Source organism: Phodopus roborovskii, unplaced genomic scaffold, assembly GCF_943737965.1.
Source record: "Phodopus roborovskii unplaced genomic scaffold, PHOROB, whole genome shotgun sequence".
NCBI lineage: Eukaryota > Metazoa > Chordata > Mammalia > Rodentia > Cricetidae > Phodopus > Phodopus roborovskii.
The window spans coordinates 14,043,603-14,070,602 of record NW_026126407.1 but is presented as its reverse complement, the minus strand read 5'-3'; the positions used below and the strand labels follow the sequence as shown (position 1 = coordinate 14,070,602).

Genomic DNA, 27,000 nt, shown 5'->3' with positions numbered 1-27,000 from the left:
CTCAGTGCTTCCAGTTTCAGTGTCAGATCTAAAGCTCCACCCAGACTCCTTCATGGCTCGAAGCACCAACAGATCAATTAGTCCCACTCTCCTCGTGTCAGGCTCACCCTGTCAAAACAGCTTTATAGGCATGAGAATAAGTAGGAACCTGGCTTTGAATTTTGTGATGAATGATACAACACCCAAGCCAGAGAAACATCCTCCGAAGCCTTGGATCCCCATCCGCTATCAAATGCCTATAAAGAACCCTAGATCATCCTGTCAAATTATTTATAGGTGACAAGAAATATTTCTAATTATATCCATTCACAGCCACAGTCAGTGAATATTGTGCAAAGAGATTGCCAAAAATGGTTTTGCCAAGTAGGTCCCCAGCTAGGACAGCTGAGGTGGCTGCTGTGTTTGCAGAACGGTCTCTATAAAAGTGGAGCTGGGGTGCCTCTGTCCCGTCCTTCCTCAAATTCTTAAAGGTATGTATGTGTGGCAGAACACATGTGCACTCCTGATGTGAGTGAGTTTACATTTAAGGCAGATCACTATTCTTTCCCAAGCTTTACTGTTAACACCCCTGTGAAAGGCATGGCATGCAATGTAGTTCTAGTGTTTTGTGATTAAATGGAGAAAAAGAAAGAAAATGCCCAGCATCTCTGTTTTTTTCTTTCAACAGTACTTGTCTGCCTCAGGCTTGCCTCCTTCTTCATCTGGTAACACAAAAGGTAAGAGAAATTTATTATTACCCTCCAAAGTACAAAGGGCTTTCTCTCTCTCTCTCTAGTGTTGCATTTTAATGAGTGACTATTTTACTTTCTAGTTTATTATTGGGTACAGGAGCAACTTGTCTTTAAAAACAGCTTCTCATAAAACTTAGGCTTCTCAAGCCTTTAATCAACCAGAATTTGATGCCATTTTTCTTTTACATTGCCTTCTTAATACAACCCCATGAATATTTAATGTGAACTGCTATACAATTTAACCAAGTAAAGAGGCTACATAGTGAAATGAAAAAGAAAAAAAGTGTTCCAGAAGTCAAAACTTCTGGGTGCCAATCTAGGCTTTTCATTCATTCCAGCTCCCTGGGTCAAACCTGCTATCTTTTATGGGTCTTCACACATGTGTTGCAAGGGAATTAACACTAGATCTGGATTTAGATGGCCAGCCAAGCTCAAAGCTCTCTGCTGCCACTTACCACCTTGGTGATCCTGGATGACCCTTTACCTCACTGAACCTTAGTTTCCTCATCAGTGAAATCAGAAGGACAGATTCAAGTTGGCTGCTAAGGTCCCTCTGGCTATTGGAGTCTAGAATCTAAGCCAATGGTTCCACCAAATCAATACACCCAGTGGGTCTCCCCTCATATGCAAGTGTAGATGTATAATTAGACTCATGTGAAGAACATATAGAATAAAGAAAACATGCTATGTATTAGATAATTGCTTTAAGTAGTTTTATATTTAACACAATTAGTAATAACAATTAAGAAAATGCATTGCTTCCAAGGAAATCAGTGTTACTTGATGACATTAAAGGCAATTGGTACTGTGTGGACAGATCCCAACACCACACACCAACTCACCTTGAAGGCTTGTGATGCAAAAGCAACAAAGGACTGCTGAGATATGTATGGTGATATATTATTTATGATCTAATAAAGACACTGAAGATTAGAATGCAAAGCTAGTCACAGCCATAGAAGCTGGGCAGTGGTGGCACATGCCATTAATCCTAGGACTCAGGAGACAGAGGCAGATGGATTTCTATGAGTTCAAGGCCACCCAGGGCTACATGAGAGTGAATCAGTTTAAAAGAGAAACAGCTCACACCTGTAATTCCATCACTAGAGAGGATAAGGAGCTCAGTGCCATCTCAGAGAACAGTGTAGGATTCTGAGGCTTGGTGGAGAGCTGTGCAGTCTGGAGATGCAAACCGAGGTTCAGTGGATAGCCCCCTGGGTCTGAGAATTGGTAGAGATGAGAACTCTCTAGTGGCTGGCTGCTTTGAGTCTCTGATCTTCAGTGTCTTTATTAGATCATGAACAATATATCACCACAAACATGGGTAGAGGGATGTTGTCTTTCTCTGTGTTTCAGGATCTACTGCATAACAGCAATCATCAGGGCTCAGTGTGTAACTGATTCAAAAGTGCTTCATGTAGAATTGCAAAAACAATGTCATAGAATAGCATTTGAAGACACAAATGCAAACTAACATCTAGTGTTTCAATATTTGTCCATTAAAAACTTATCTCAGCCTCCACATCTCACCATATGACTTTTACTGGTTCTAAGCTACAGGATGTGGGAAATTTCATATCTAAACCCAAATTGAGAGTAAGTTCACTGTGTAAAACAAAAGGCCAAGACTCTTTCTGGAAAGTCTACAAAAGGTTAAGGTTGTCATCACTGACCCTAGCAACCAACGTGCAGCTCTCTGTACCATCCCCTCCACTCCACAGAGGCCTTTACTCTGGCCAGAGAGGGAGTTGTTGTGTTTGACCAAGAATTGTCAATTGACAAAACAACAACAAAAAAAGAGTTGGTTTTGCCTTGAAACTTCATACTAGCTATCAGTCTCAGGAGAGAAATTAGAAATGTGATGTTTTCAAGAAGAGAGAGAGAATGTGAGAGAAAGAGAGAGATGCCATCAAATGTAACAGAGTAAGGACCCAGCAGACACAAGTGGCGTGCTGAAATTAGTGAAAGCTCAGGGAAGTGCAGTCTCAGCCGTGACACCCCCTACCCCCCCACCCCCTACCCCCCCACCCCCTACCCCTCCACCCCCCTACTCCCCCACCCCCCTACTCCCCCACCCCCCTACTCCCCCACCCCCCTACCCCCCACCCCCCTACCCCCCACCCCCTACCCCCCCACCCCCCTACCCCCCCACCCCCCTACCCCCCCACCCCGGGAAGTCTTACTAAAGTCCGGGTGCCTGCTTTTCTCAAGTAATCCTTTGGAGTTACTTTTGCTTGGATAATGGTGACAACTTAAAAAATGACAGAAGGGACTTAATTTTGACCTGGAACAAGATTGTTTGTTGTTACTTACAGCTTTCCTTGTACTAACAGTTTATTAATATCCATCCTGTTTTTCCCTCTACTTAGCTAATAGTTGTCAGTTAACTAGGAGTTTGTATGTTGTAAATATTCAACCAGAATTTAGATGTTTCTTCTTACACACAAACAATAATCCTTACACTCAGTTTTAATGGTTTAGAGGAAAATGGATAATTTTTTTTGAGTAGGAATCTATCTATTATGTAGCTCTGGCTGTCCTAGAACTATGTACACCAGGCTGGCATCAAAGAGATCTTCCTGCCTCAGCCTCCTAAGTTCTGAGGTTAAATGTGTGTGTGCTACCACATTCAGCAATATTTGGGTTTGTAAAAATAGATTCATTAAGATGATAAAGTTATAAAAATTATTTTCCATTTCTTTGTATCACGACAATGTAAAACAAACAAACAAACAGATGGGACAAAGGGGTAGGGAAAGGAAATGGGGTAAAAACAAACAAACAAAAGGCACAGAAACAAAGATTCTGAACACATTTGTAACCTGACAACTGTGGTTGGATGGGTTTCCATCCCTCCACACCTCTCAATTGTGGTTTACAATAGAGAAGGGAGAACAAAGGCCCAAAATATCATGAAAATTAAACTGCCAACACAGGGCTATTATGTACTACTGTCTCCTCTTTGTTCCCTAGCACAGTGCACAGGAGGAAGAAGAGAGTAAGTAAACAAAACCTGTTAAAGTGAAACCCACAAACCAGAGTTGTCTTTCGTGTCCATTTCTTTCCCCAGGTGCACCTGGCCCTGAGCTGCCACCAATAGCCCGCAGCCATGAGTTCGGATGCCGAGATGGCCGTTTTCGGGGAGGCTGCTCCTTACCTCCGGAAGTCTGAAAAGGAGCGAATTGAGGCTCAGAACAAGCCTTTTGATGCCAAGTCATCCGTGTTTGTGGTGGACCCTAAGGAGTCCTATGTGAAAGCAACAGTGCAGAGCAGGGAAGGGGGGAAAGTGACAGCCAAGACTGAAGGTGGAGCTGTGAGTAAAATGAAGAGGGTAAAAGGTAGGGAAGCATGAAGGATCTTTTTCTCCTACTTAGTGTTAATTGAATCCTTCCACTCTTAACAGACTGTCACAGTCAAGGAAGATCAAGTCTTCTCCATGAACCCTCCCAAGTATGACAAGATCGAGGACATGGCCATGATGACTCACCTGCACGAGCCCGCTGTGCTGTACAACCTCAAAGAGCGTTATGCAGCCTGGATGATCTACGTGAGTGTCCCCTGTCATATTTCATCAAATCCATGTACTGTCTGTTTTTGAGGTGCTTCATTATGTCAGTGTGGTAAATTATGGTGTCTTTGAAAACACACGTGGAGAGAGCTCTCTGGCTCACTGCATTAGTTGGCTCTCTGGAGCATTGGTACAGCATTAGACAACAGAGGGAAGCAGCCAATGAGTGCAACCTCATCAGGACCGGCATCTTCTTAGTTCCTCTTCCCTTGCTAACACAGCATTCTTTCCAAGTCAGAGTAATGAGGTGATTGGTAATTGAGCAACTTTGTCCACAGACTTACTCCGGCCTCTTCTGTGTCACTGTCAACCCCTACAAGTGGCTGCCAGTATACAACCCAGAGGTGGTGGCAGCCTACCGAGGCAAAAAGCGACAGGAGGCCCCTCCCCACATCTTCTCCATCTCTGATAACGCCTATCAGTTCATGCTGACGGGTGAGTGTATCCATAATCACAGCTTCTACAAAGCACTAGAAAACACTTGTAGAGTCATAGCAGAGGCAGCATACCACCAGCATCTTGAGAATGAAATGTCTTGTATACATGTGATGGTGGCAATGATCAAAGTGGAAATTTTGATTTAGAATATGATACATCAATTACAAATGCATACAGAAATTTGCTTATACATCTATGCTAGAAATCTAAGTTTGTTGATGCTAATTCCAGCTCAAAGTTAATGAAAGCTAAATATCAACTCCTCATCTTAATTATACCTACTACATTATCTCATTTTAAAAGTAAGCTTTGAAATTTCATAAGCAATATAGGAAAGGTAGCCGGAACATCCAAAATATGACAGAATCTTGAACTATGGACCAGGAGATTGAAGGGGACATGAAACCGTGAAGCCAGCTGCTATGTGGCTGATTTTCATTGGTAAAAGAGTGAATTGATGCATTCCATAATCCATGGTCCTTTGCATTAATTAATGGTAACACCAGTGTGATAATTAGCACACCTTTTACACTCAGCTCTTAAGACTTGTGGAAAGAATCACACAAATTAATAGTGTCCGTGCTTTTGATCATTTGACGTTGTCTGCGGTTTTCCCCCACAGATCGTGAGAACCAGTCCATCCTCATTACGTATGTAGAAACCATGCCTTTCTCTTTGCTGAATTTTGATTGCTAGGGCAGTGCCTCTGGCCTTATATTCTGACTTCTCATTTTGTCCTCACAGTGGAGAATCCGGGGCTGGGAAGACTGTAAACACAAAGCGTGTCATTCAGTATTTCGCAACAATTGCAGTCACTGGGGACAAGAAGAAGGAGGAGGCGCCTTCTGGCAAAATGCAGGTGGGCATGACCATCTGAGGGAGGATGAGGATGGAGGAAAGCAGGCTTTTCAAAGTGTGACTGTGTTGTGTGAAAACCATAGCAACAAGATGCCCAAGATGCTGGAGTTTAGAAAATAAAGCTTGGAAGGGTTTTGTGAGGAGGAGATGAACAAGGCAACATGTTAGCAAGTTATAGGCCTGAGTTCCCACAACCACTAGCTAATGTGGGTTCCCATGCTCTCTTTAGAACCTGACCTAGACAGGATGTGATCAAAAGGGAAGGCAGAAGACAGATGGGAAATTAATATTTTAGTATATACAATTCAGATAATCCAAGCTTTATCTTCCTTTTCCCTTTGTCTTAAGGGGACCCTTGAAGATCAAATCATCAGTGCCAACCCCCTGCTGGAGGCCTTTGGCAATGCTAAGACTGTGAGGAATGACAACTCCTCTCGTTTTGTAAGTCTCTTGGTCACCCTATTCATGCGAGAATCACTTCCAGACTTCTCTATATACCACGTTAATGCATTTTCCACTTATTAGGTCCACAGTTAATGAAACAGCTCCCAGCTGTTAACCAACCCTCTTTTTACCTTTTTAAGGGTAAATTCATCAGGATCCATTTTGGTGCCACTGGCAAACTGGCTTCTGCAGATATTGAAACCTGTGAGTTATTAAACACTGGTGACTGAGAATATTTTCTTCAGGGGCACCCAGATGGGGAAAACCTTGCTCTTGTTTCAGCTGTGTGAATTTCAAGGCTTAATTTTCAATTTTCAGCTCCCCCCTCCATTTAAATGCATGCTTACTGTGTCTTTCCAGATCTGCTAGAGAAGTCCCGAGTCACCTTCCAGCTCAAGGCTGAAAGAAGCTACCATATATTCTATCAAATCATGTCCAATAAGAAACCAGAGCTTATTGGTAAGCATAACCTTGATTCATTTCTGCCGAGAAAGCCAACATCCTGCCTATGATGTCTCTCTGCAATGACCAAAGTAACTCTGCATGCTCTTTCCCATGTGTCCATCCAGAGATGCTCCTGATCACCACTAACCCGTACGACTTCACTTATGTCAGCCAAGGTGAAATCACAGTGCCCAGCATCGATGATCAGGAAGAGCTGATGGCCACAGATGTAAGTGACAGAAGAGAGAGAGCAAGGCCCCTTTCAGCACACAGCCCTCTCCTCCCATCAGAGTGAAACGGACTAGCACAGAGGGTGGACCAGACAGTGTTATCTTTCAGACTTTCTTACACTTGAGGGGAGGGGAGGAGGAATCACAGAATATTTAAATGGCATCTTACACGTGTGCTTACATATCAATCATCTGCAAAAAATGTTAGGTAACTGGCATCCCTCGCTGAGCTGGGTCTTTTTTTACTCTTTATGGAGTTGGTCACTTTGCACTCAGTATTTGTACCCCTATAATATAGTGATTTCTTTTTTACTTTGTGTCAGCCCCTGTCCCCAGGAGTCTTGGAAAAACTATGATATTTTAATAACAGATAATGAAGTTCTCAAGTTCTTTATAGTTAGATGTAAGGGCAAACTTTGTTTTGAGTCAATGCCTACAGACTAACACAATGGCCCTCTCCTTACTAATCTTTAGGAAAAATGAGTTGTCTTTTTCAAAGACCACTCTTTTGGATAATTCCTTGAACTTTTATGTGTATTTCTGAAACTATGGACTCTTTCCTTCTCTATTCTTTTCTTTAAAGAGTATCATGTTTTGAGTTTATTTTCTTTATACATAGACTTGATACATGTTATACTTTCTTTTGAATTTCTGCATAATCCTTAATTACTCTTAACCCTAATATTTTCAACACTGATAACCCAATCCAACTGAGATAGGGTTGAAGGGTGCTTAAAAAACACGTTTTCTTTGAAATAACTTAATAACCTATGTGTATGCCTTTATCTTATAGATATAGATTTTATTCACTGTAACATATTGTTATGCTCATGTTTCCAAAAACGACATGGAATTGGGAGATATCCTATTGTCTAGTCTGGAAGGTTTTATGAAGTTTAGCAACCTCACTCAAGGGCCTTGTTAATTATATATAGTTCCAGGACTGGGTAGCCCCAGTGAGCTAGAACCAGAAGAAAGGAGGACATCTTAGGAGAGACACTCTTTAATGTACCTACACTGATGCTTCCTCCCTTCTAATAGCCATACCAATGTTTAGCATGGCTAATTAATAACGTAACCAAAATCCAATGGAGGGGGAAACAGTAAGCATTTTAATAAAATAAGAAATGTATCTTCATAGATATCTCTTCCCTGAATGACTAGTGAATGGACTAGTGAATGGTCAGTAAAGTTCATGCCCAGGTACCCCAAGGTCAGCCACACTGTGGCCTGATATCAGAAGAAAATGTGGAGAAACAGTGGGAGCCATTGTGTTCTCGTAACTCTTTCCACTGAACTGTCCATATCAATTGTGGTGGCAGGTAGGCTGGGGCTGCACATTAAATTAAGACAACGTAGGAAAAGAAGAAATCATCTGGGAGACTAGAGACATGCAGTGTGTGGACAACTCACATGCTGCCCTTAGCACCCACACCACTCAAATGATATTTCTATGTGAACCAGAGAGGAAGAACCCGCTATCTAAGCCATTCAAGTATTAGTCAGATACAAGGCAGAGTGTGGTTGGGAAGCAGGGAGCCACACCCCTGGTTTCCTGAACAAGCTGTCCACTATGATAATTGTTGCTAATTCAATTCTTTCAACAGACTGCTGTGGACATCCTGGGATTCAGTGCAGATGAAAAGGTGGCTATTTACAAGCTCACAGGTGCTGTGATGCACTATGGGAACATGAAATTCAAGCAAAAGCAAAGGGAAGAGCAAGCTGAGCCAGATGGCACGGAAGGTAACACTCCTGTTGTCATCTTCCATCTGATAAAACTGTTGACAGGAGCCTTTTCAGAGGTAGGGACCTGTTTGTATTGTCTTTCTAATGAAAGGCAGAAGTTTTAGGGAGAGGAGATGACACATTGGTACCTTGGTATTTTACATAACTGAGCAAATTTACAGGAGTTTTATTATTTCTGCCCATTCCACTGTTCTGTTTTTCCTGTGGGGTGTGTGTGTGTGTGTGTGTGTGTGTGTGTGTGTGTGTGTGTGTGTGTGATGGTGTTGGGACTGATCCCACAGCCTTGTCCTGACTACATCTTCACCCCTTGTCATTATTCATTCACTTTTTATAGAAAAGTACTTGCTTCTTGATGAAAACTCATTCTATTACAGTGAATAATTCAAAATTTCCTTCCTAGCCCTGGGTTAAGATTTCTCAAGTTATTATCAGTGGTGTACTTTCGCTGTGTTTTAAATATCACACGGAACATGGACTCCCCAAGCTCCTATTTATTGTAAGAACAAGTAAAGTTAGTGTGAAGTGTGGCAGTGCTTTTCAAGCATAAACAACTGGACAGAATTCCCAAACTTTGCACCTTACTGTTGGGGTAAAACCATTGTCAGCAACATCACCATTTGCAACAAAGTTGTGTGAGTCACACTCAGTTGAACCATTCTTGTTTCTCTTCCTGCAGTGGCTGACAAGGCTGCCTATCTGACGAGCCTGAACTCTGCTGACCTGCTCAAAGCCCTCTGCTACCCCAGGGTCAAGGTTGGCAATGAGTATGTCACCAAAGGCCAGACAGTGCAGCAGGTAAGTGTGATTTAAGCCCCCTGACTCACTTAAACCACTGGCTTGAAAGGTCATTACTGTATCCAACCCAAACAACTAAACCGACACTTTCCCTGAAGGTGTACAACTCAGTGGGTGCCCTGGCCAAGGCCATCTATGAGAAGATGTTCCTGTGGATGGTCACCCGCATCAACCAGCAGCTGGACACCAAGCAGCCCAGGCAGTACTTCATCGGGGTCTTGGACATCGCTGGCTTTGAGATCTTCGATGTGAGTAATGAACTGATTAGCAAATGCATATTGGCAATCACTTGACTGTTCTTTATGGAGCACTGAAAATATTCTTCACAAAATAGAAAATATGACCTACAAAAAGTACAAATTCCTGCTAATGTGGCTCAGTGGCAGGATCTGGTCACAAGTAAATGAGTGTGAATAAGAAAAAGAGAAAATGCTATATTTTCAGGACTAGCATCTCTGGCCATAAAAGCTTGATCAAAACTGATCTTGGATTCAGGCACATGAGTGTGGAAATGCTCGATTGGCTCACCCTCAATGAATATTTCAAAAATCTCTTATTAACAGCATTTTGCCCAATAAGCAAGATTTCATATTGTTCCGTGGGAAACATTTGAGGATTTAACACTTGATTTAAAATTATAGCACCCTTTAAGAGGTGATCTGAAGATCTAATCCTTTAATATAATAACACAAAGTTTCTCAAAATTTGAAGACAATGTATTAGCTGTCTTATAGTACAAGTAGGGAATTTATGACCAATTTCCTACATTTATCTCTTTCCATAGTTCAACACCTTGGAGCAGCTGTGCATCAACTTCACAAACGAGAAGCTGCAACAGTTTTTCAACCACCACATGTTTGTGCTGGAGCAGGAGGAGTACAAGAAGGAGGGCATTGATTGGGAGTTCATCGACTTCGGGATGGACCTGGCTGCCTGCATTGAGCTCATTGAGAAGGTTTGTGTGACTTTTCAGACTTTAAAACAAGAACAACAAATTGTCCCTCTTCCTATGTTTACTTACAATCCCAATTCTCAAAGAGTAATCAGTGATATTTCAAGATATGCCTGTGTGCTCTGATCAGTTCTCAGGTATGTCATAAGTGATCTTTTACAAATGGGTAAAATAAAGTAGTTTCTAGAAAATAACTATAATGCATACACATACAAAACATACATATTCACATTTTCTCCCTTTTCCTTTCCCATATCTCTGGTTTTTCAACATAAAGTTTCTCTTTGTAACAGCTATGGCTGTCCTAGAACTTGGTCTGTAGACCAGGCTGGCTTCAAATTCACAGGGATCTGCCTGCCTCTGCCTCCAAATGCTGGGATTAAAGGTGTGTACCACTACTGCCTCTTATAATTTCATGCTTCCCTGGTTTTTGTTTTGCTTTGTTTTCTTTTGTTATGTTTTGGACACAGGGTATCATCATGTAACCCTTGCTAAACTTGGAACTTACTATATAAAGTTAGGCCAGCCTTGAACTCACAGAGATTCTCCTCCTCCTTCTATCTTCTGAATGCTAGGATTAAAGTAACACACCATGGGCTTTTAGCTTCCTCATTTTTATTTCTATATGATTTCATTGGTATGGAAGAAAGAGATTAAAGTGCAGGTAGTCCTTTGAATAGTCAACTAATCCTGGGGTGGCTATGATGGTACATTGCATATGTATCCTCTCTTGTGTACTGTAAAACAAGGCAGTGCATAATACGATGCTTAAGGCTGGACAGTTAATTGTTAAATTCATCAAAACACGCCTTACTCATGATTACTACCAAGTACATACACAGACCTTCTATTTGACCTTACGCTGGGAATGAGTTCTGAATTCCCTATTAGTAATCAAGGGAATTAGTAATTAAGGCAATCAATCCAATTAGGTTAGTACAACTGAGGTATCATATCTAGGCAGAAATCATTAAGCAACATCAACATTCAAAACTGTTGGGATCTTGGGACTGGAGAGATTGTTCAATGCTTAATAGTGCTTGCCCTATCATGAAGTCTGGAGTTTGATTCCAGCACCCACATTAAGTGACTCACAAACACCTGTAACTCCAGCACCAAGGGATCTGGTCTCCACAGGCCTCCAAGCATATACAAGCATGTGCATTCTCTCTCTCTCTCTCTCTCTCTCTCTCTCTCTCTCTCTCTCTCTCTCTCTCTCACACACACACACACACACACACACACACTGGGATCTTGTTGTGGTACCTATGTGAAATCTCCTCAAGCAAAGATAAAGTACAAATAAAATGCAATTGACAGCTAGGAAAACTGAAAATACTCAGAACAAAACTCAAAAAATAGAAAAAACCTAGAATGCACAATTAAGAAATATGTTAATTTGGTGATGTAATAGTTTTACTGCTTATCAAAACTATGCAGTCCCTAGAAAATTATTTATTTTCTTCACTAGTATCTCAACTTCTGTATTATCAAGGTAATTTTTGAGAATGAATTTTGAATTCATATAATCATCAATGTTGAATTTGCTTTCAGTCTTTCATATCAAATTTGTCTCAGAAATGTCAAACTGCTTTGTGAGTAAAACCGATAGATTACCAATGCTTAACTCCATAGTGGGGAGAGTACAAAGAGTTATCATGAGACAACAGAAGATGCACCTTCCTCTTAGTGAAATTTCATTTCATATTAGGTCATCAGAACATAGTCTCTTCTTTCCACATCTTTGCCATATCTAGAGCTGTTGTGAAGGATGTCACACTGTGATAAAGAAGTATTCCAGATATATATTCATAGGATAAAAATTGAGCTTTGCGATGGTACTTTTAGAATTTAATTTTACTCACTGAGCACATTTGCCAGATGGTACAGATGAACTTTTAAACTAAGTCTTTCAGCAATATATATATATATATATATATATATATATATATATATATATATTCTCCAGATGATGACTGTCATATTTTGTTAGAAGAGGGGAGTAATAGGATAGGATCTCATCTGTTTAATACAAAATTTCAAGTTCTTCTTTTGGAATGCCTTCTTTTCAGGTTTGTACCAATCACACACGCTACTGGGGCATAGTTTTCTTAAGGACTCATCACTATCTTCTCCCTTTTTAATACTTAGCCAATGGGCATCTTCTCCATCCTGGAAGAGGAATGCATGTTCCCCAAGGCAACAGACACCTCCTTCAAAAACAAGCTGTATGAACAACATCTTGGAAAGTCTAACAACTTCCAGAAGCCCAAGCCAGCCAAAGGCAAGGCTGAAGCCCACTTCTCACTGGTGCACTATGCAGGCACTGTAGACTACAACATTATTGGCTGGCTGGATAAGAACAAGGACCCCTTGAATGAGACTGTGGTGGGGCTGTACCAGAAATCTGGCTTGAAGACTCTGGCTTTCCTATTTTCTGGGGGACAAGCTGCTGAAGCAGGTAAATTTTACAGTATCAATTTGTTCTAAGAATCACATCACAAAAATACATGTCTGTCAGAGACAATATAGGTCAGGGTTCTCACCCTGTGGATTGGGACCCTTTAAGGGGGTTCAAATGAAAATTTCACATGGGTCACCTAAGGCTACCACAGAACACTGATATTTATATTATAATTCATAACAGTAGCAAAAATTCAGTCATGAAGTAGCAATGAAAATAATTCTATGGTTGGGAGTCACCAACCATAGGAACTGTATTAAATGAAGAGCTGCAGCATTAGGAAGGCTGAGAACCATTGATATAAGTGTTGCAAAATCTACTATGAAAGTTCAAGTCAATGTAAATGAAATGAAATGAAAGAAAGTGTATTGACAACAGTGGTGCATAGGCATAAGGAACCATACAGCCCACAGCCTAATTGTAAATGAGAAAGCAGATTTAGATTTAGAAAGCAGATTTCACTGGTTTGCTGATGATTGTACCAGCCACATTTCCACATCAATAATACTGTTCCCATCATCAAGCGTCTAGCAAAGTCAGAGATAAGAAACCATTCATCAGGGCCACAGCACTAGGGGATCTGAATGAGGTTGTGTTTCCTTCCTTAAGTATTCGAAGTCCAGATGTATATGCAACAACCTGGGGAAATAAGAAAATAGAAATTATGAGTCCCAGCTGATGAGCAAGCATGTAACTCTACCTGTTCTAGGGAATATGTGCACTGGTAGGACCTTACTCCTTTATCTTCTGGGTAGATCATGCAGGAAGCAGACACGACTGATCTGGATGGTGTCAGGGAGTCCCATCACCCACCCATATTCTCCAACTTCTACAAAATTCTTTGTTCTTTCCTGGGTCTTTATAACCATGCCAGTATTACTGTATCTTCATCTAGAATTGAGGTAGATGAGCTACGGAAGGAAGAAAGGGAATGAGTGCCAGAGACATTTGAGGAGACACCACCATCCTAATGCTGATGCACACAAGAGGACTCAGAGGATGCAGCAAGCAATCTCCACTTTTTCCTTTCTGTTTTTCAGAGGGTGGTGGTGGTGGAAAGAAAGGTGGCAAGAAGAAGGGTTCATCTTTCCAGACGGTGTCAGCTCTTTTCAGGGTACAGTATAATCTTATACTTAGAAGACACTTAAACTGTCTTTAATGAGAGATTTCAGAGGATTCTTATGATAAAAATTTAAAAAATAAGTAGTATTGTATTTATTTTTAAATCTGAAAAAACACTTCAGGAAAATTTAAAGAAAAGAAGTCATGCCACATCTATTTCATAGCAAAGCTTATTATTATAAATGAAGTTTTCTCCCAAGCTTCAAATATAAGAGATCTGGTAGTAAAGTGATTTTTGATGAACTCAAGCCCTCTTTAAAAGCACCCTCTGTTTTCTATTACATCTACTTCATATGATCAAAGTCTCAATACAAAACTTTTCTGATTGGCAGGGTTTGAGAAAAATGAACTGATATGGACTATCACTGTATGTTTAGGAATGTTCTAGAAATCTACCTTCCAGGCATAGGATTCCTCTTGGTCATCATGATTTGTTTGAGATGACTCATTAGAATGCTATAGAGAAAAGATATAGCTACAAGTTATTATAAATCTCTCCATATGGCTTTATAGGAGAATTTAAATAAGCTGATGACCAACTTGAAGAGTACCCACCCCCACTTTGTCCGCTGCCTCATTCCCAATGAAACTAAGACTCCCGGTAAGACACATCTCATACACAGAGCAAGCTCAGTGTGGCTTCTCTCTAGATTGCTGTAGAAATGTGTTTCCCTTTCCAGGTGCCATGGAGCATGAACTGGTCCTGCACCAGCTGAGGTGTAATGGTGTGCTAGAAGGCATTCGCATCTGCCGGAAGGGGTTCCCCAGCAGAATCCTCTATGCAGACTTCAAGCAGAGGTTTGTCTCACATCTTCAAATGTTTCATATAGAGCAGTGTTAAATTTAAATGCCATTTGGTTTGCCATTGTTTGATCCATCGTTTCAATAGCAGCTACTACTACTGTTCTACCTTTTATTTCTTGGTAAAGAAAAATCATGCTTTAAACATGCTTTTCATCCAACAGATACAAAGTTCTAAATGCAAGTGCTATCCCAGAAGGTCAATTCATTGATAGCAAGAAGGCCTCTGAGAAGCTTCTGGGTTCTATTGACATCGACCACACCCAGTATAAATTTGGTCACACCAAGGTGCCACCAGTTTATCTTGTTGACATAAATTTAGAACTTTTAGGGTTTCTGCTTGAGTGGAAATAACAAATCTAACTGTTCTCTCCAAGGTCTTCTTTAAAGCTGGCCTTTTGGGAACTCTAGAGGAGATGCGAGATGATAAATTAGCTCAGCTCATCACCCGCACTCAAGCCATGTGCAGAGGGTATTTGATGAGGGTGGAGTTCAGGAAGATGATGGAGAGGAGGTGAGAAACAAAGCATGTTTGTCTTTTCCACAACTTTCATCACTGAACTCAGTGCAACTGTGACAGTCACTTTAGACATTTTTGCCCATTTGTATCTATTTTTTTTTCCTATCACAGAGAGTCCATCTTCTGCATCCAGTACAATGTCCGCGCCTTCATGAATGTCAAGCACTGGCCCTGGATGAAGCTGTACTTCAAGATCAAGCCCCTCCTGAAGAGTGCAGAGACCGAGAAGGAGATGGCCAACATGAAGGAAGATTTTGAGAAGGCCAAAGAGGATCTGGCTAAGTCAGAGGCAAAAAGGAAAGAACTGGAAGAAAAGATGGTAGCTCTGATGCAAGAGAAAAATGACCTGCAGCTCCAGGTTCAAGCTGTGAGTGCCACACATTGCACACAGCCCTTTCATATTACAGAATCAGGATGAAACTGGATATTAGCAATTCCAGGCTTCAGAGTACACAATTTCTATCCAGGAATCTGCTGTGATTTCCTGCCTTTCAAAAACACTAAGATTCAGACCCAAAGAGACAGTGGCTGCAAAGCCACACCTATGATACTTATGTTTATTTGTATATACTACACACACAAGCATTCTTGATGCATATGTGCATCCTACATGCACACATCCACGATGCTTAAGTTCATATGTGCATCTTACACACATATCCATGTTACTTATATTCATATGTGTATCCTACACACACACACACACACACACACACACACACACATCCATGATGCTTATGTTCATATATGTATCCTACACATACATGTCCATGATGTTTAAGGTCATAATACATCCAGTACACACACCCATGATGTTTATGTTCATTTGTGTATACTACACACACACACACACACACACACACACACCCATAATGCTTAAGTTCATATGTGCATCCTACATACACATCCATGATGTTTAAATTCATATGTATATCCTACACACAACACACATCCATGATGCTTAAGTTCATATGTGCATCCTACACACACATCAAAATGATTAAGTTCATATGTACATCCCCCCCTACACACACACCTATGATGGTTATGTTCATACGTGTATCCTACACATACATCCATGATGCTTATATTCATACGTGCATCCTACACAGTCTAGTCACTAGTAAGTAAAGTCATGAAAATACCTCTAGGAATTTTCCTTTATGTATGGAGAATCCTCTTATATTAGAATATTCTCTTTCATAAATATCGTTGAATACTAACTAGAAAGTATATTTCTTTTATCAGAGCATGGAAAGAGGATAATTTAAGCCCTTAATTGGATGGGGAAAAACTGAATAAAAAATTAATAAATTACTTTTCCAAAAGGACTGATGGTTAGTAGATCATATAATTTTGCAGCAAAGCTATCCTTTCCTGATTTTACCTTCTATACATGGATTTTTAGAGGAAATGTGTTACTGTCCTTGAACAGAAGATAAGGATATTTTTATTTTGTCTATTTAATTTTTTAATAGTTGGCAATTTAATGGCCTATCCATTGACCAACTGATCATCATCCATTCCCAACTTTTAACACATGAATACGTACTTACAGATAGAGCCCCTACAAATGAAAATGCACTGTTTCTCCCCTTAGGAAGCAGATGGCTTGGCTGATGCAGAAGAAAGATGTGACCAGCTGATCAAAACTAAAATTCAGCTGGAAGCCAAAATCAAAGAGCTAACTGAGAGAGCTGAGGATGAGGAGGAGATCAATGCTGAGCTGACGGCCAAGAAGAGGAAGCTGGAGGATGAGTGCTCAGAGCTGAAGAAAGACATTGATGACCTTGAGTTGACACTGGCCAAGGTTGAGAAGGAGAAGCATGCCACAGAGAACAAGGTACAATTACTATTCACTTTAAAGGATTTTCAAGTATTCATTTAGTACTTAACCTTAAATCTTAAAATTACTGACCATGAAAGAAAAAGCTACAACCATGCCATCTTTTTGTTTTCACCTTTATCTCCCATTATATTCAGTCTCATGGCCTACACTGATTTCTGGCTGCTCTTCTCCATATCAGGCTAATGTTGTCCTAAGAAGTTATATTATCATGTATTTTTTTTTTATCAACACAACCTGTTGTCATAAGCATTCCTAGCATCTGTTCATATCTAAAGGTGAAAAACCTCACGGAGGAGATGGCAGGCCTGGACGAAAATATCGCCAAGCTGACCAAGGAGAAGAAGGCCCTCCAAGAGGCCCACCAGCAGACCCTGGATGACCTGCAGGCAGAGGAGGACAAAGTCAACACCCTGACCAAGGCCAAAACCAAGCTTGAGCAGCAAGTAGATGACGTAAGTCTGAAAAATAATCTTTTTCCTTAGAAAAAGCAATAAACAGGGACAAAGCAATAAACAATGGTGAGATGAAGCCATCAGTGGTATCCACAAGCCTGGAGATTCAGGCATTGAGTCTCCATGCTATTTGTTCTGTTCCAAGTTTTCTCTTGAGCATCTGGCTAGCAACATGTGGTTCAATGCTTGAGAGCCTAAACAAAATCCATTATCATTTAGCTTGAAGGATCACTGGAACAGGAAAAGAAGCTTCGGATGGACCTAGAAAGAGCAAAGAGGAAACTGGAGGGGGACCTCAAATTGGCCCAAGAATCTACAATGGACATAGAAAATGATAAACAGCAACTTGATGAGAAACTAAAAAAGTAAGTGTGATAAAATTCAGCTCTGGCTACTCACTGTGTCCACACAGATGAAACGCATGTTTGAATGTTGCCCAATCATTGCTTCATGACACCTGGAGAAAAAATAAAAAAAAATGTTAACTTTGATTTTTCATTTAATTAAAAGGGCACTTCATGGACTTCTCTCTCTCTCCCTTTTAAGTCCAACAGTCTGAAAAAGTTCACTTATACATAGATAGGGCTATAGGAAGAATTGACCATAAGCTAATGTGTTGCTGTTAAACTAGGAAAGAGTTTGAAATGAGCAATCTGCAGAGCAAGATTGAAGATGAGCAGGCCCTTGGCATGCAGCTGCAGAAGAAAATCAAGGAGTTGCAAGTAAGTAAATGGCTTCCATCAGTCTAACTCATCAAGAAAAATGTGACTGACCCAAGAAGCTGAGTCTGTACTTTCTGCCACCCCCAGGCCCGCATTGAGGAGCTGGAGGAGGAAATTGAGGCAGAGCGGGCCTCCAGGGCCAAAGCAGAGAAGCAGCGCTCTGACCTCTCCCGGGAACTGGAGGAGATCAGTGAGAGGCTGGAAGAAGCCGGTGGGGCCACATCTGCCCAGATCGAGATGAACAAGAAGAGAGAGGCTGAGTTCCAGAAGATGCGCAGGGACCTGGAGGAGGCCACCCTGCAGCATGAAGCTACAGCAGCTGCTCTTCGGAAGAAGCATGCAGACAGTGTGGCTGAGCTTGGGGAGCAGATTGACAACCTGCAGAGGGTCAAGCAGAAGCTGGAGAAGGAGAAGAGTGAGCTAAAGATGGAGATCGACGACCTTGCTAGTAACATGGAGACTGTCTCAAAAGCCAAGGTCTTTCCTAACTTCTTGATTTATCTTTATCTGAAACACTTGAAAGTGACTATATACTGTATATGACTCTCTAACTAGCCACACTGCATGTCATCTGAGATTTTCTGATTGACACCATTGTGTTGAATGGAATCCCTCAAGTTTACACACCTTATTTTTCAAAATCACCTTAACTTTGTTGCCATGGCCACAACAGTATTAATGCCATGACAAGGAAAAGTCCTCTTTACATGATGTGGGCCATAAAAGATGTTCATTTTTCCCCAAGGAGAGGAATCCAGCTTTGATGAGCACACATTCATTCAGTCTGTCACCTATGCTCCTCTACTGCTTACCAAACACTGTGCAAGGCTTTGACAACAACATAAATAATATTCCGTTCCTGCCACAATAGGTACAGATCTCTAAATCTCAGCCTTCTGAGTGGATATGTGTCATCTCGTCCTGTTTTCTACTTCTCACCACAGGGGAACCTTGAGAAGATGTGCCGCACCCTGGAGGACCAGCTGAGCGAAGTGAAGACGAAGGAAGAGGAACAGCAGCGCTTGATCAATGAGCTGTCGACCCAGAAGGCACGCTTACACACAGAGTCAGGTCAGTCAGTGAGCAGTAATACCTTGGGAGCAACAAGGGATGGGAGGTTAGGCCTTGTACAGTGCACGCACATTTATGATTTCTTACTCCTTCGCCTTTAGGTTATTACAAAGCAATGACTGTAAGCTACAACTGGAGGGGGAAAATTAATCTTTTGGGATTAGAAGAGTTTTGTTATCTCAGTCCTAAAATACCAAAGAAAGCATTGTTCTAACACTCCAGAGACGTTGTTTGCTCTTTTCCATGTCCTTATGTGAAATAGGGAAGGTCCAATGCTGTTCCATCTCACCTTTTGCTAAGACAAAAGAGTCCAATTATTCGTGTTTTCTCTCTCAGGCGAGTTTTCCCGACAGCTGGATGAGAAAGATGCTATGGTTTCTCAGCTTTCCCGAGGCAAACAAGCATTTACACAACAGATTGAGGAACTAAAGAGGCAGCTAGAAGAGGAGACCAAGGTGAGACAGTTGATACTTTCATGCATAGAACTGGGCAACTTGGCACACTACTAAACTTCACAAAGAGACCACCAATGATCAGAATACAAACTCACATCATGCAATCTTCGGTTATTTAGGCCAAGAACGCGCTGGCCCACGCCCTGCAGTCAGCCCGCCATGACTGTGACCTGCTGCGGGAACAGTATGAAGAGGAACAGGAAGCTAAGGCCGAGCTGCAGAGGGCCATGTCCAAGGCCAACAGTGAGGTGGCTCAGTGGAGGACAAAATATGAGACGGACGCCATCCAGCGCACGGAGGAGCTGGAGGAAGCCAAGTATGGATTTCAAAGAGTTAGACAGAAGGAAACCAAAGTAAAGGAAAAATAGGAAAGAATATTCATGCCACGAAGAATTATCAAATAATTTCACAATTTCCATATCTGTACAGTTAAGAAGACCCTCTGTATAATGTCCCATTCAGTTGTAACATTATTGAGGAAATGTATCCTCTACTGAGTTTTCAGGCCTAATTCAGCTTCAGAGCCCCTCTCCCTTCCTCATTTTCTCTGGTTTTGTAGATATGTTTGATAACACTTGAGATGGAGAAGAACTCACCTGGGAAATAAGAATTCTGAGAGAGATAAAATTGGCTCTAAGAGTAATTCTGGGAAAAGCTGTGGCACACAGAAATTAAAGATCTTGGCGGGGTCAGGGATACATTTTCCTAATAATCAGCTAGGCAGAGATCATTGTGGTAACCGACTCTTCTCTTGGTCACTCACACTAACCACCTCCTCAGGAAGAAACTGGCTCAGCGTCTGCAGGATGCAGAGGAACACGTAGAAGCTGTGAATTCCAAATGTGCTTCTCTGGAAAAGACGAAGCAGCGGCTCCAGAATGAAGTGGAGGACCTCATGATTGACGTGGAGAGGTCTAATGCTGCCTGTGCTGCACTCGATAAGAAGCAACGGAACTTCGACAAGGTGGTCCATGAGATCCGTGAAGTGTCCTCCTGGGGGAAAGGGACATTATGCCTGGGTCCAGAGTTTAACTAATAATGTGGTTTCCAGATCCTAGCAGAATGGAAACAGAAGTATGAGGAGACTCAGGCTGAGCTGGAAGCCTCCCAGAAGGAGTCCCGTTCTCTCAGCACTGAGCTGTTCAAGGTGAAGAACGCCTATGAGGAGTCTCTGGATCAACTTGAGACTCTGAAGAGAGAAAACAAGAATCTGCAGCGTGAGTCTCAACCTTCCCAATCCCACTTAGCTCTGGCTGGACCCTCCCACGTTGCTGACCTTTCCAATTCTACTTAGTCCTGGCTGGACCCTCCCATATTTTCATCATTCCAACCATTTCCTCTCATCTGTTCTTCTGTAGAGGAGATTTCTGACCTGACTGAGCAGATCGCAGAGGGAGGGAAGCACATCCATGAGCTGGAGAAAATAAAGAAGCAAATTGATCAGGAAAAGAGTGAATTACAGGCTTCTCTAGAGGAGGCAGAGGTATGCACTTTGTTTGCTCAGCTATCTACTATAAACAGACTGAAAGGGGAATGGCAGCAGAGCTCTACCATATTGTAAGATTTAGGGGTATGATGCACACCATCAAAGAAAAACCGGACACAAACACCTTGCAAATGCAGAATCAATGATCTAAGCTGAGATGTGTGAAAGCTTGGGGAGGAGGGCTAAATGCCTCCTTGAGAAATACCATAGTCAGGTCACCAAAATGTCGCTTTTATTAAGGCATCTCTTGAACATGAAGAGGGCAAAATTCTACGCATCCAGCTAGAGTTGAATCAGGTGAAATCTGAGATTGACCGTAAAATTGCTGAGAAGGATGAGGAAATAGACCAGTTGAAGAGAAACCACCTCAGGGTTGTGGAGTCTATGCAGAGCACACTGGATGCGGAGATCAGGAGCAGAAATGATGCCCTGAGGATTAAGAAGAAGATGGAGGGTGACCTGAATGAGATGGAAATCCAGCTGAACCATGCCAACCGCCAGGCTGCAGAGGCCATCAGGAACCTCCGGAACACACAAGGAATTCTCAAGGTACCTTGGGGTGAACCCATGCTGTGTCTGCAGGCTAGGCATTACTGTAGAACTCAAGTCTTAAAGTTTTAGGAAAATTACAGGCCATAAATCATCAAAGCAATGTGGTAGCAAGATTTTTAAAAAGATAATTGTACTTTGGAAAGGAGCTAAGTTCTGTCTGAAAGGTCCAAGAGAGAATTTGCCTTGTCACCTGAGGCAAAATGAGTGGTAAATATGTGGAGACAGAGTGATGAAGTAGTTCAGCCTTCCAAGTGGGAGGACTGTAGGCATAATCCACCGAATCCAGCTGCCGGACTTCCCTTCTTAAATATGTGATCAGGTTAGCTGATTTTTAAGGATGCTTTCCTAACAAAAAATTTCATAGATTTACCCGTGATTGTTTTTACCGCTCGGGATCTGAAATAGAACATTATGTGCTTTTGGATTGAAGTATTGCACTAGAATTCCAAGGCTATGTCATTAACAGTACTTGTAGATGTTCCTACAGACTTTTGAGTTGGTAAGACCCAGGTGTGAGGCTGACGTTAAATCTGAACCCACTTTAACTGTAACACAAGGAAGAGTCTCTCTTATTTCTGTGCAGGACACTCAGCTGCATCTGGATGATGCTCTCAGAGGCCAGGATGACCTTAAGGAGCAGCTGGCCATGGTTGAGCGCAGAGCAAACCTGATGCAGGCTGAGATTGAGGAGCTGCGGGCATCTCTGGAACAGACAGAGAGGAGTAGGAGAGTGGCAGAGCAAGAGCTTCTGGATGCCAGTGAGCGTGTGCAGCTCTTGCACACTCAGGTGAGGCACAGGACCAGGCATATCAAATGTAGTCCTTGAAGCTAAAGGGAGTCTGTGGGGATGTCCACAAGATATACAAGTAATGTTGGTAGGGATACCTTCCCAGGAATTTGGGAAATGCACAGAATGATCTGATCTAAGTATGGACTGAGACATAGACAGTTCACAAGTCCACTCAAGGGATGATGTAGTTGTGGACTTGAAAGCTTATATAAAGGAGCACAAAATACCACCTATGAGGAGATATACAGACAACACTGGCGGCCATCTTGTCTTTCAAAACTCTACACAGACAATAAGTAGGCCAAAATTATGTAAAAATAATAAATCATTATGATATTTATTAGCATATATATGTATATATATGCTATATAAAGAGCTCTTGGGTTCAAATCCATGGAGCCACCACTAGTGCTAGTTAGCACTTGTGTTCTACAGTGCATTTGTTAGATAAATGGTGGGATGTCCTTGCATTGTCATCATGAAATGTTCACAGAAAGACAGTCACAAAACAGTAAAAAAAAAAAAATACAAGAAACATTCAAAAGGATAAGCAAGAGTATTATTAATGGTAGACTCTGGTTATTCACCATGCATTATTTTTGTCTTATGCTAATTTGCATGCCATCTACTTTTTAAATAATAAACCTATATAGCAGAATATTTTGAACATTGTAATATCTAAAATCAGAAATTATAAAAATGTTTAAATCAATATTGTAAATTATTAAATAAAATTAATTAATATGTAACACTTTCCATACTAATTATATAAGTATCTAGAATTGATTAACTATTTCAAATACTGTTAACTTTCCAAAAACATGGGGATTCATTCTTGGTCCATCTTTTGTATCAATAAAGATGATATTTATGAACTTTAACATAGAGCCAACCAATATGGATCAACAGCTAAAACTAGACTACATAGCAATTTAATGCTAGATGATTGTATTATGTGTTTACAAGCATTCACAGATAACAAGTAAATAACCTTTGGCAATAGATATTAGATTTGCATCAAATAATTTATGTTTTATGACCAGGGATATAGGTAGAAAAAGTCACAAGCTTCAAATAACTTCTGATTTTGTTTTTATTCTGAACATTTCTAATTATCAACAATTTAGGACTTAATACACTAGCTATAATTAAATGTAGTTTTCTTATTTTTGTTTTTAATTTGCAACAGAACACCAGCCTCATCAACACCAAGAAGAAGCTAGAGACAGACATTTCCCAAATCCAGGGAGAGATGGAGGACATCGTCCAGGAAGCCCGCAATGCAGAAGAGAAGGCCAAGAAAGCCATCACTGATGTGAGCAGAGGGCAAGATGGAGGTGGCAAATCTGAATCCTGCTGGGCCTTGTCAGCCATTAACCAACTCTGTTTATTCACTCACCAGGCCGCCATGATGGCGGAGGAGCTGAAGAAGGAGCAGGACACCAGTGCCCATCTGGAGAGGATGAAGAAGAACATGGAGCAGACAGTGAAGGACTTGCAGCACCGTCTAGACGAGGCTGAGCAGCTGGCACTGAAGGGCGGCAAGAAGCAGATCCAGAAACTGGAGGCCAGGGTGGGTGTCTGCGTGTTCTCCCAGCTCCCAAACTGTGTGTGTGAACAGTTACAGGCAAACTGTTGAACTTGCTTTCCAGGTGAGGGAGCTTGAAAATGAGGTTGAAAACGAACAGAAGCGCAATATTGAAGCTGTCAAGGGTCTTCGCAAACACGAGAGAAGAGTGAAGGAACTCACTTACCAGGTGACTCTGGGCTTGCCTTCTCTGCCAAGTTTACAGTTTTTGAGAAAATAAAGACCGTAGGGCAGTGTCAGCTGATGACACCCTCCGTTTGCTGCATTTTTCAGACTGAGGAGGACCGAAAGAATGTGCTCAGGCTGCAGGACTTGGTGGACAAATTGCAGACTAAAGTGAAAGCCTACAAGAGACAAGCGGAGGAGGCTGTGAGTATCTCTACAGAAACAGAATGGTCCAGGAGCACTGAAGTCCCTCACGTTCAGGGGATTTTCTTCTAGGGCAATGAACAAGCCAAGAGCCCCAAATTAGGTTGGAAATGAATATTTATTTGGAAAATCGAAATCTACAAATTATTAGAGCTTTAGACATTCTAGCTCATTTCCCTGAGACTGCATCAAGTAATATTTTAAACCAGTTTACACAGAAATGCTTCTTCACTGCACTATACTTACTATCTAGAGCATTCCAAATTCCCACCATTCATAGGGACTATGCAAATGAGGATCTGAATTATTCTAAGCCTTACTTAACATTATGATTAAATCCAGCTCTGAACTTAAAAAAAATTAATCTTTCTCATTCTGTAAATTATCCACTCTTCTTTGGGGCTCTCTGAATCTTCTCTTTAAAGCTTGTTTTGCAAAAAGATGACTCAGTCAGATCCCTGGTCTTTGGCCTCTGTGCAGACACTATAACATCCTCAGTTTGTCAGGAAAAGAGCCAAGAAATTTGGAGGATGTTCTGCCCCCAAATAAGAATGCCACCAAATGACAGGACCTTTTACTTTCTCATTCATGGAGCAAATGCTGTAGCTTCTTTTAGCAACAAAGGCAATTAGCAAGCAGAAAATGCCAAATCTTCTCTTCAATGTGTTTCCATTCACAGGAGGAACAATCCAATGTCAACCTTGCCAAGTTCCGCAAGATCCAGCATGAGCTGGAGGAGGCTGAGGAGCGGGCTGACATTGCCGAGTCCCAGGTCAACAAGCTGCGGGTGAAGAGCAGGGAAGTTCACACCAAAGTCATAAGTGAAGAGTAATTCATTCTTCTTTTGAAAGGTGGCAGAAGAAATCACAAAATGTGATATTCATTGTCACTATCCTGTATATCAACTAAATAAAATCTGAAGATAATTTTGCAATCTAAAAGTTCAGTTGTCTCTTAATTATAAGTTCTATGATGCTTTGGTGACCAATTTATTTCTTGAACATTTGTTGAGTACTATTATGTACAGAGACATGAAGAGCACTCAACCAACTTTGCTGGGCATTGTGTACATGTCTGGTACACAAAATGATCACCAAGGAAATGAGTTATCCCTGTCTTTGAGGAACTCAATTGAGAGAGTTGGGAACAAATACTTCAGACAGATGTGGAAGGGAATACATACCCAGACAGAAGACTAAAGAAAATGTATGACAAGGATATTAGGTGATACCTAGGAGTCTACAGAAACGTCTCAAAGTGGACTATGAACTCCTTCCTCAGAGATGAGCAGCCAGTTATCAGGTAATAGTGAAACAGGGGTGTCACTGTAAGAGAAAACAAATATGAAGCTCCACAGTCATTTCAGCATAGACCTCATGAGCAAAAGGGCACCAGATGAGACCAGACACAGGAAGGGAGGGCCTGACAGTGAAAGGTATAGTCCCTCATATAGTTCTGAAGAATTAGGGCATGCATCCAACTAATCTGATTTCACAAGGAAGATGGTTGGCTAACTCTGGTAGAGGTGCAGTGGGAGGAATGAGTAGACCAGAAAAGCCCGGAGCCTGTGGAGGCTGTTTGGAAGGCATGGTCCTGATTCGAGGCAATGGTGGTGGAACCAGCAAGACAGCAGAGCAAATGCAGGGTTCTCATGCTGACGTAGATGAATTGGGGAAGCAGCAAAGAGGTGAGTTTCACGATGTTCAAAACATCATGTTACTTTGTGGCTTTCCATTCGATTTCATTTCAGAAGCCCTTTTCTGTGGAACCCTTTCCCCTTCCAGGACGAATGGATAAAGTGGTTAGATGAAGTCTCATGTTGACCTTTCTATAGAACTTGACTTCCCTTGATAGCTTACACATGTTAAAGAGGAAGGAAAAGGGGACTTCATTTCATAATGTCAAAGAGAGAGAAAGAGAAAACATTTTATCACAGCCATTATTTAAGTGATTTTTCCCCTAATACTTCCTTGAAACTTCAAAATTTGATTTTATTGGGTGGATGTTGAAAACCTAAGGTAGCAAAAGGTCAATTACTCTTTTTTTCCCCAGTAGCAGATATCCCTTTCTAATGAGAAGGCCACTTTGAGAAATTGTCTTCCCTAGCCTGGGAAACCTAATTAGTAATGAGGAGCTCACTTCAGCAGAAGAGAAATTTAAAAGCCTAGAAAATAATTATGAAGAATATCTCACCTCAGCCATGATGAAGACTAATAAAATATCCTGCACAGAGTAGGCATTTATTACATTTTAATTAAGCTCTGTAGAGTTAACCTGTTGACCCCCAAAGCCTAGGCAACTGCCATATTATTCTGTCTTCCAACTATGAAAATTATTGCATAAGTAGAGTTAAGAGTGGGATCTGTTATATGTAGGTCATTTTTTTTTTTTTTTTTTGCCTCAACATTAAAACAGGAAGTGTAGAGATCACAGTTATTCTGTTTAACATTCTTCCTCAATTTCCTCACAGATGAGGTGGGTTTTAGCATCCATTCTATATCTACTAGAATAAAGCTACACCCTGTCATCTCAGGCTGCTCACATGATACC

At 41.3% G+C, this 27,000-nt stretch overlaps 1 protein-coding gene across 1 annotated transcript; it reads left to right on the top strand.

Moving 5' to 3' along the window:
* Positions 1–574: 574 nt before the first annotated feature.
* LOC127219124 (myosin-4) lies at positions 575–25,391 on the top strand. Its single transcript, XM_051180371.1, has 39 exons — positions 575–716; positions 3,802–4,044; positions 4,135–4,278; positions 4,578–4,734; positions 5,360–5,387; positions 5,482–5,596; positions 5,944–6,036; positions 6,180–6,243; positions 6,400–6,498; positions 6,609–6,712; positions 8,321–8,459; positions 9,139–9,257; positions 9,356–9,505; positions 10,042–10,212; positions 12,361–12,670; positions 13,714–13,787; positions 14,309–14,396; positions 14,476–14,593; positions 14,761–14,884; positions 14,974–15,110; positions 15,228–15,483; positions 16,717–16,959; positions 17,241–17,417; positions 17,637–17,782; positions 18,049–18,139; positions 18,227–18,616; positions 19,084–19,210; positions 19,547–19,665; positions 19,785–19,981; positions 20,446–20,629; positions 20,717–20,882; positions 21,024–21,148; positions 21,392–21,700; positions 22,287–22,490; positions 23,683–23,808; positions 23,896–24,066; positions 24,146–24,250; positions 24,355–24,450; positions 25,130–25,391. The coding sequence occupies exons 2-39, from the start codon at positions 3,841–3,843 to the stop codon at positions 25,280–25,282; spliced, it is 5,823 nt and encodes a 1,940-aa protein (XP_051036328.1). The 5' UTR covers positions 575–716; positions 3,802–3,840; the 3' UTR covers positions 25,283–25,391.
* Positions 25,392–27,000: the final 1,609 nt, after the last annotated feature.

Coding starts and splice junctions, on each gene's coding strand:
- LOC127219124 (XM_051180371.1), top strand. CDS start 3,841: ATGAGTTCGGATGCCGAGATGGCCGTTTTCGGGGAGGCTGCTCCTTAC. Junction 6,713..8,320: donor AAGAGCTGATGGCCACAGAT/GTAAGTGACAGA, acceptor TTCTTTCAACAG/ACTGCTGTGGACATCCTGGG. Junction 8,460..9,138: donor TGAGCCAGATGGCACGGAAG/GTAACACTCCTG, acceptor CTCTTCCTGCAG/TGGCTGACAAGGCTGCCTAT.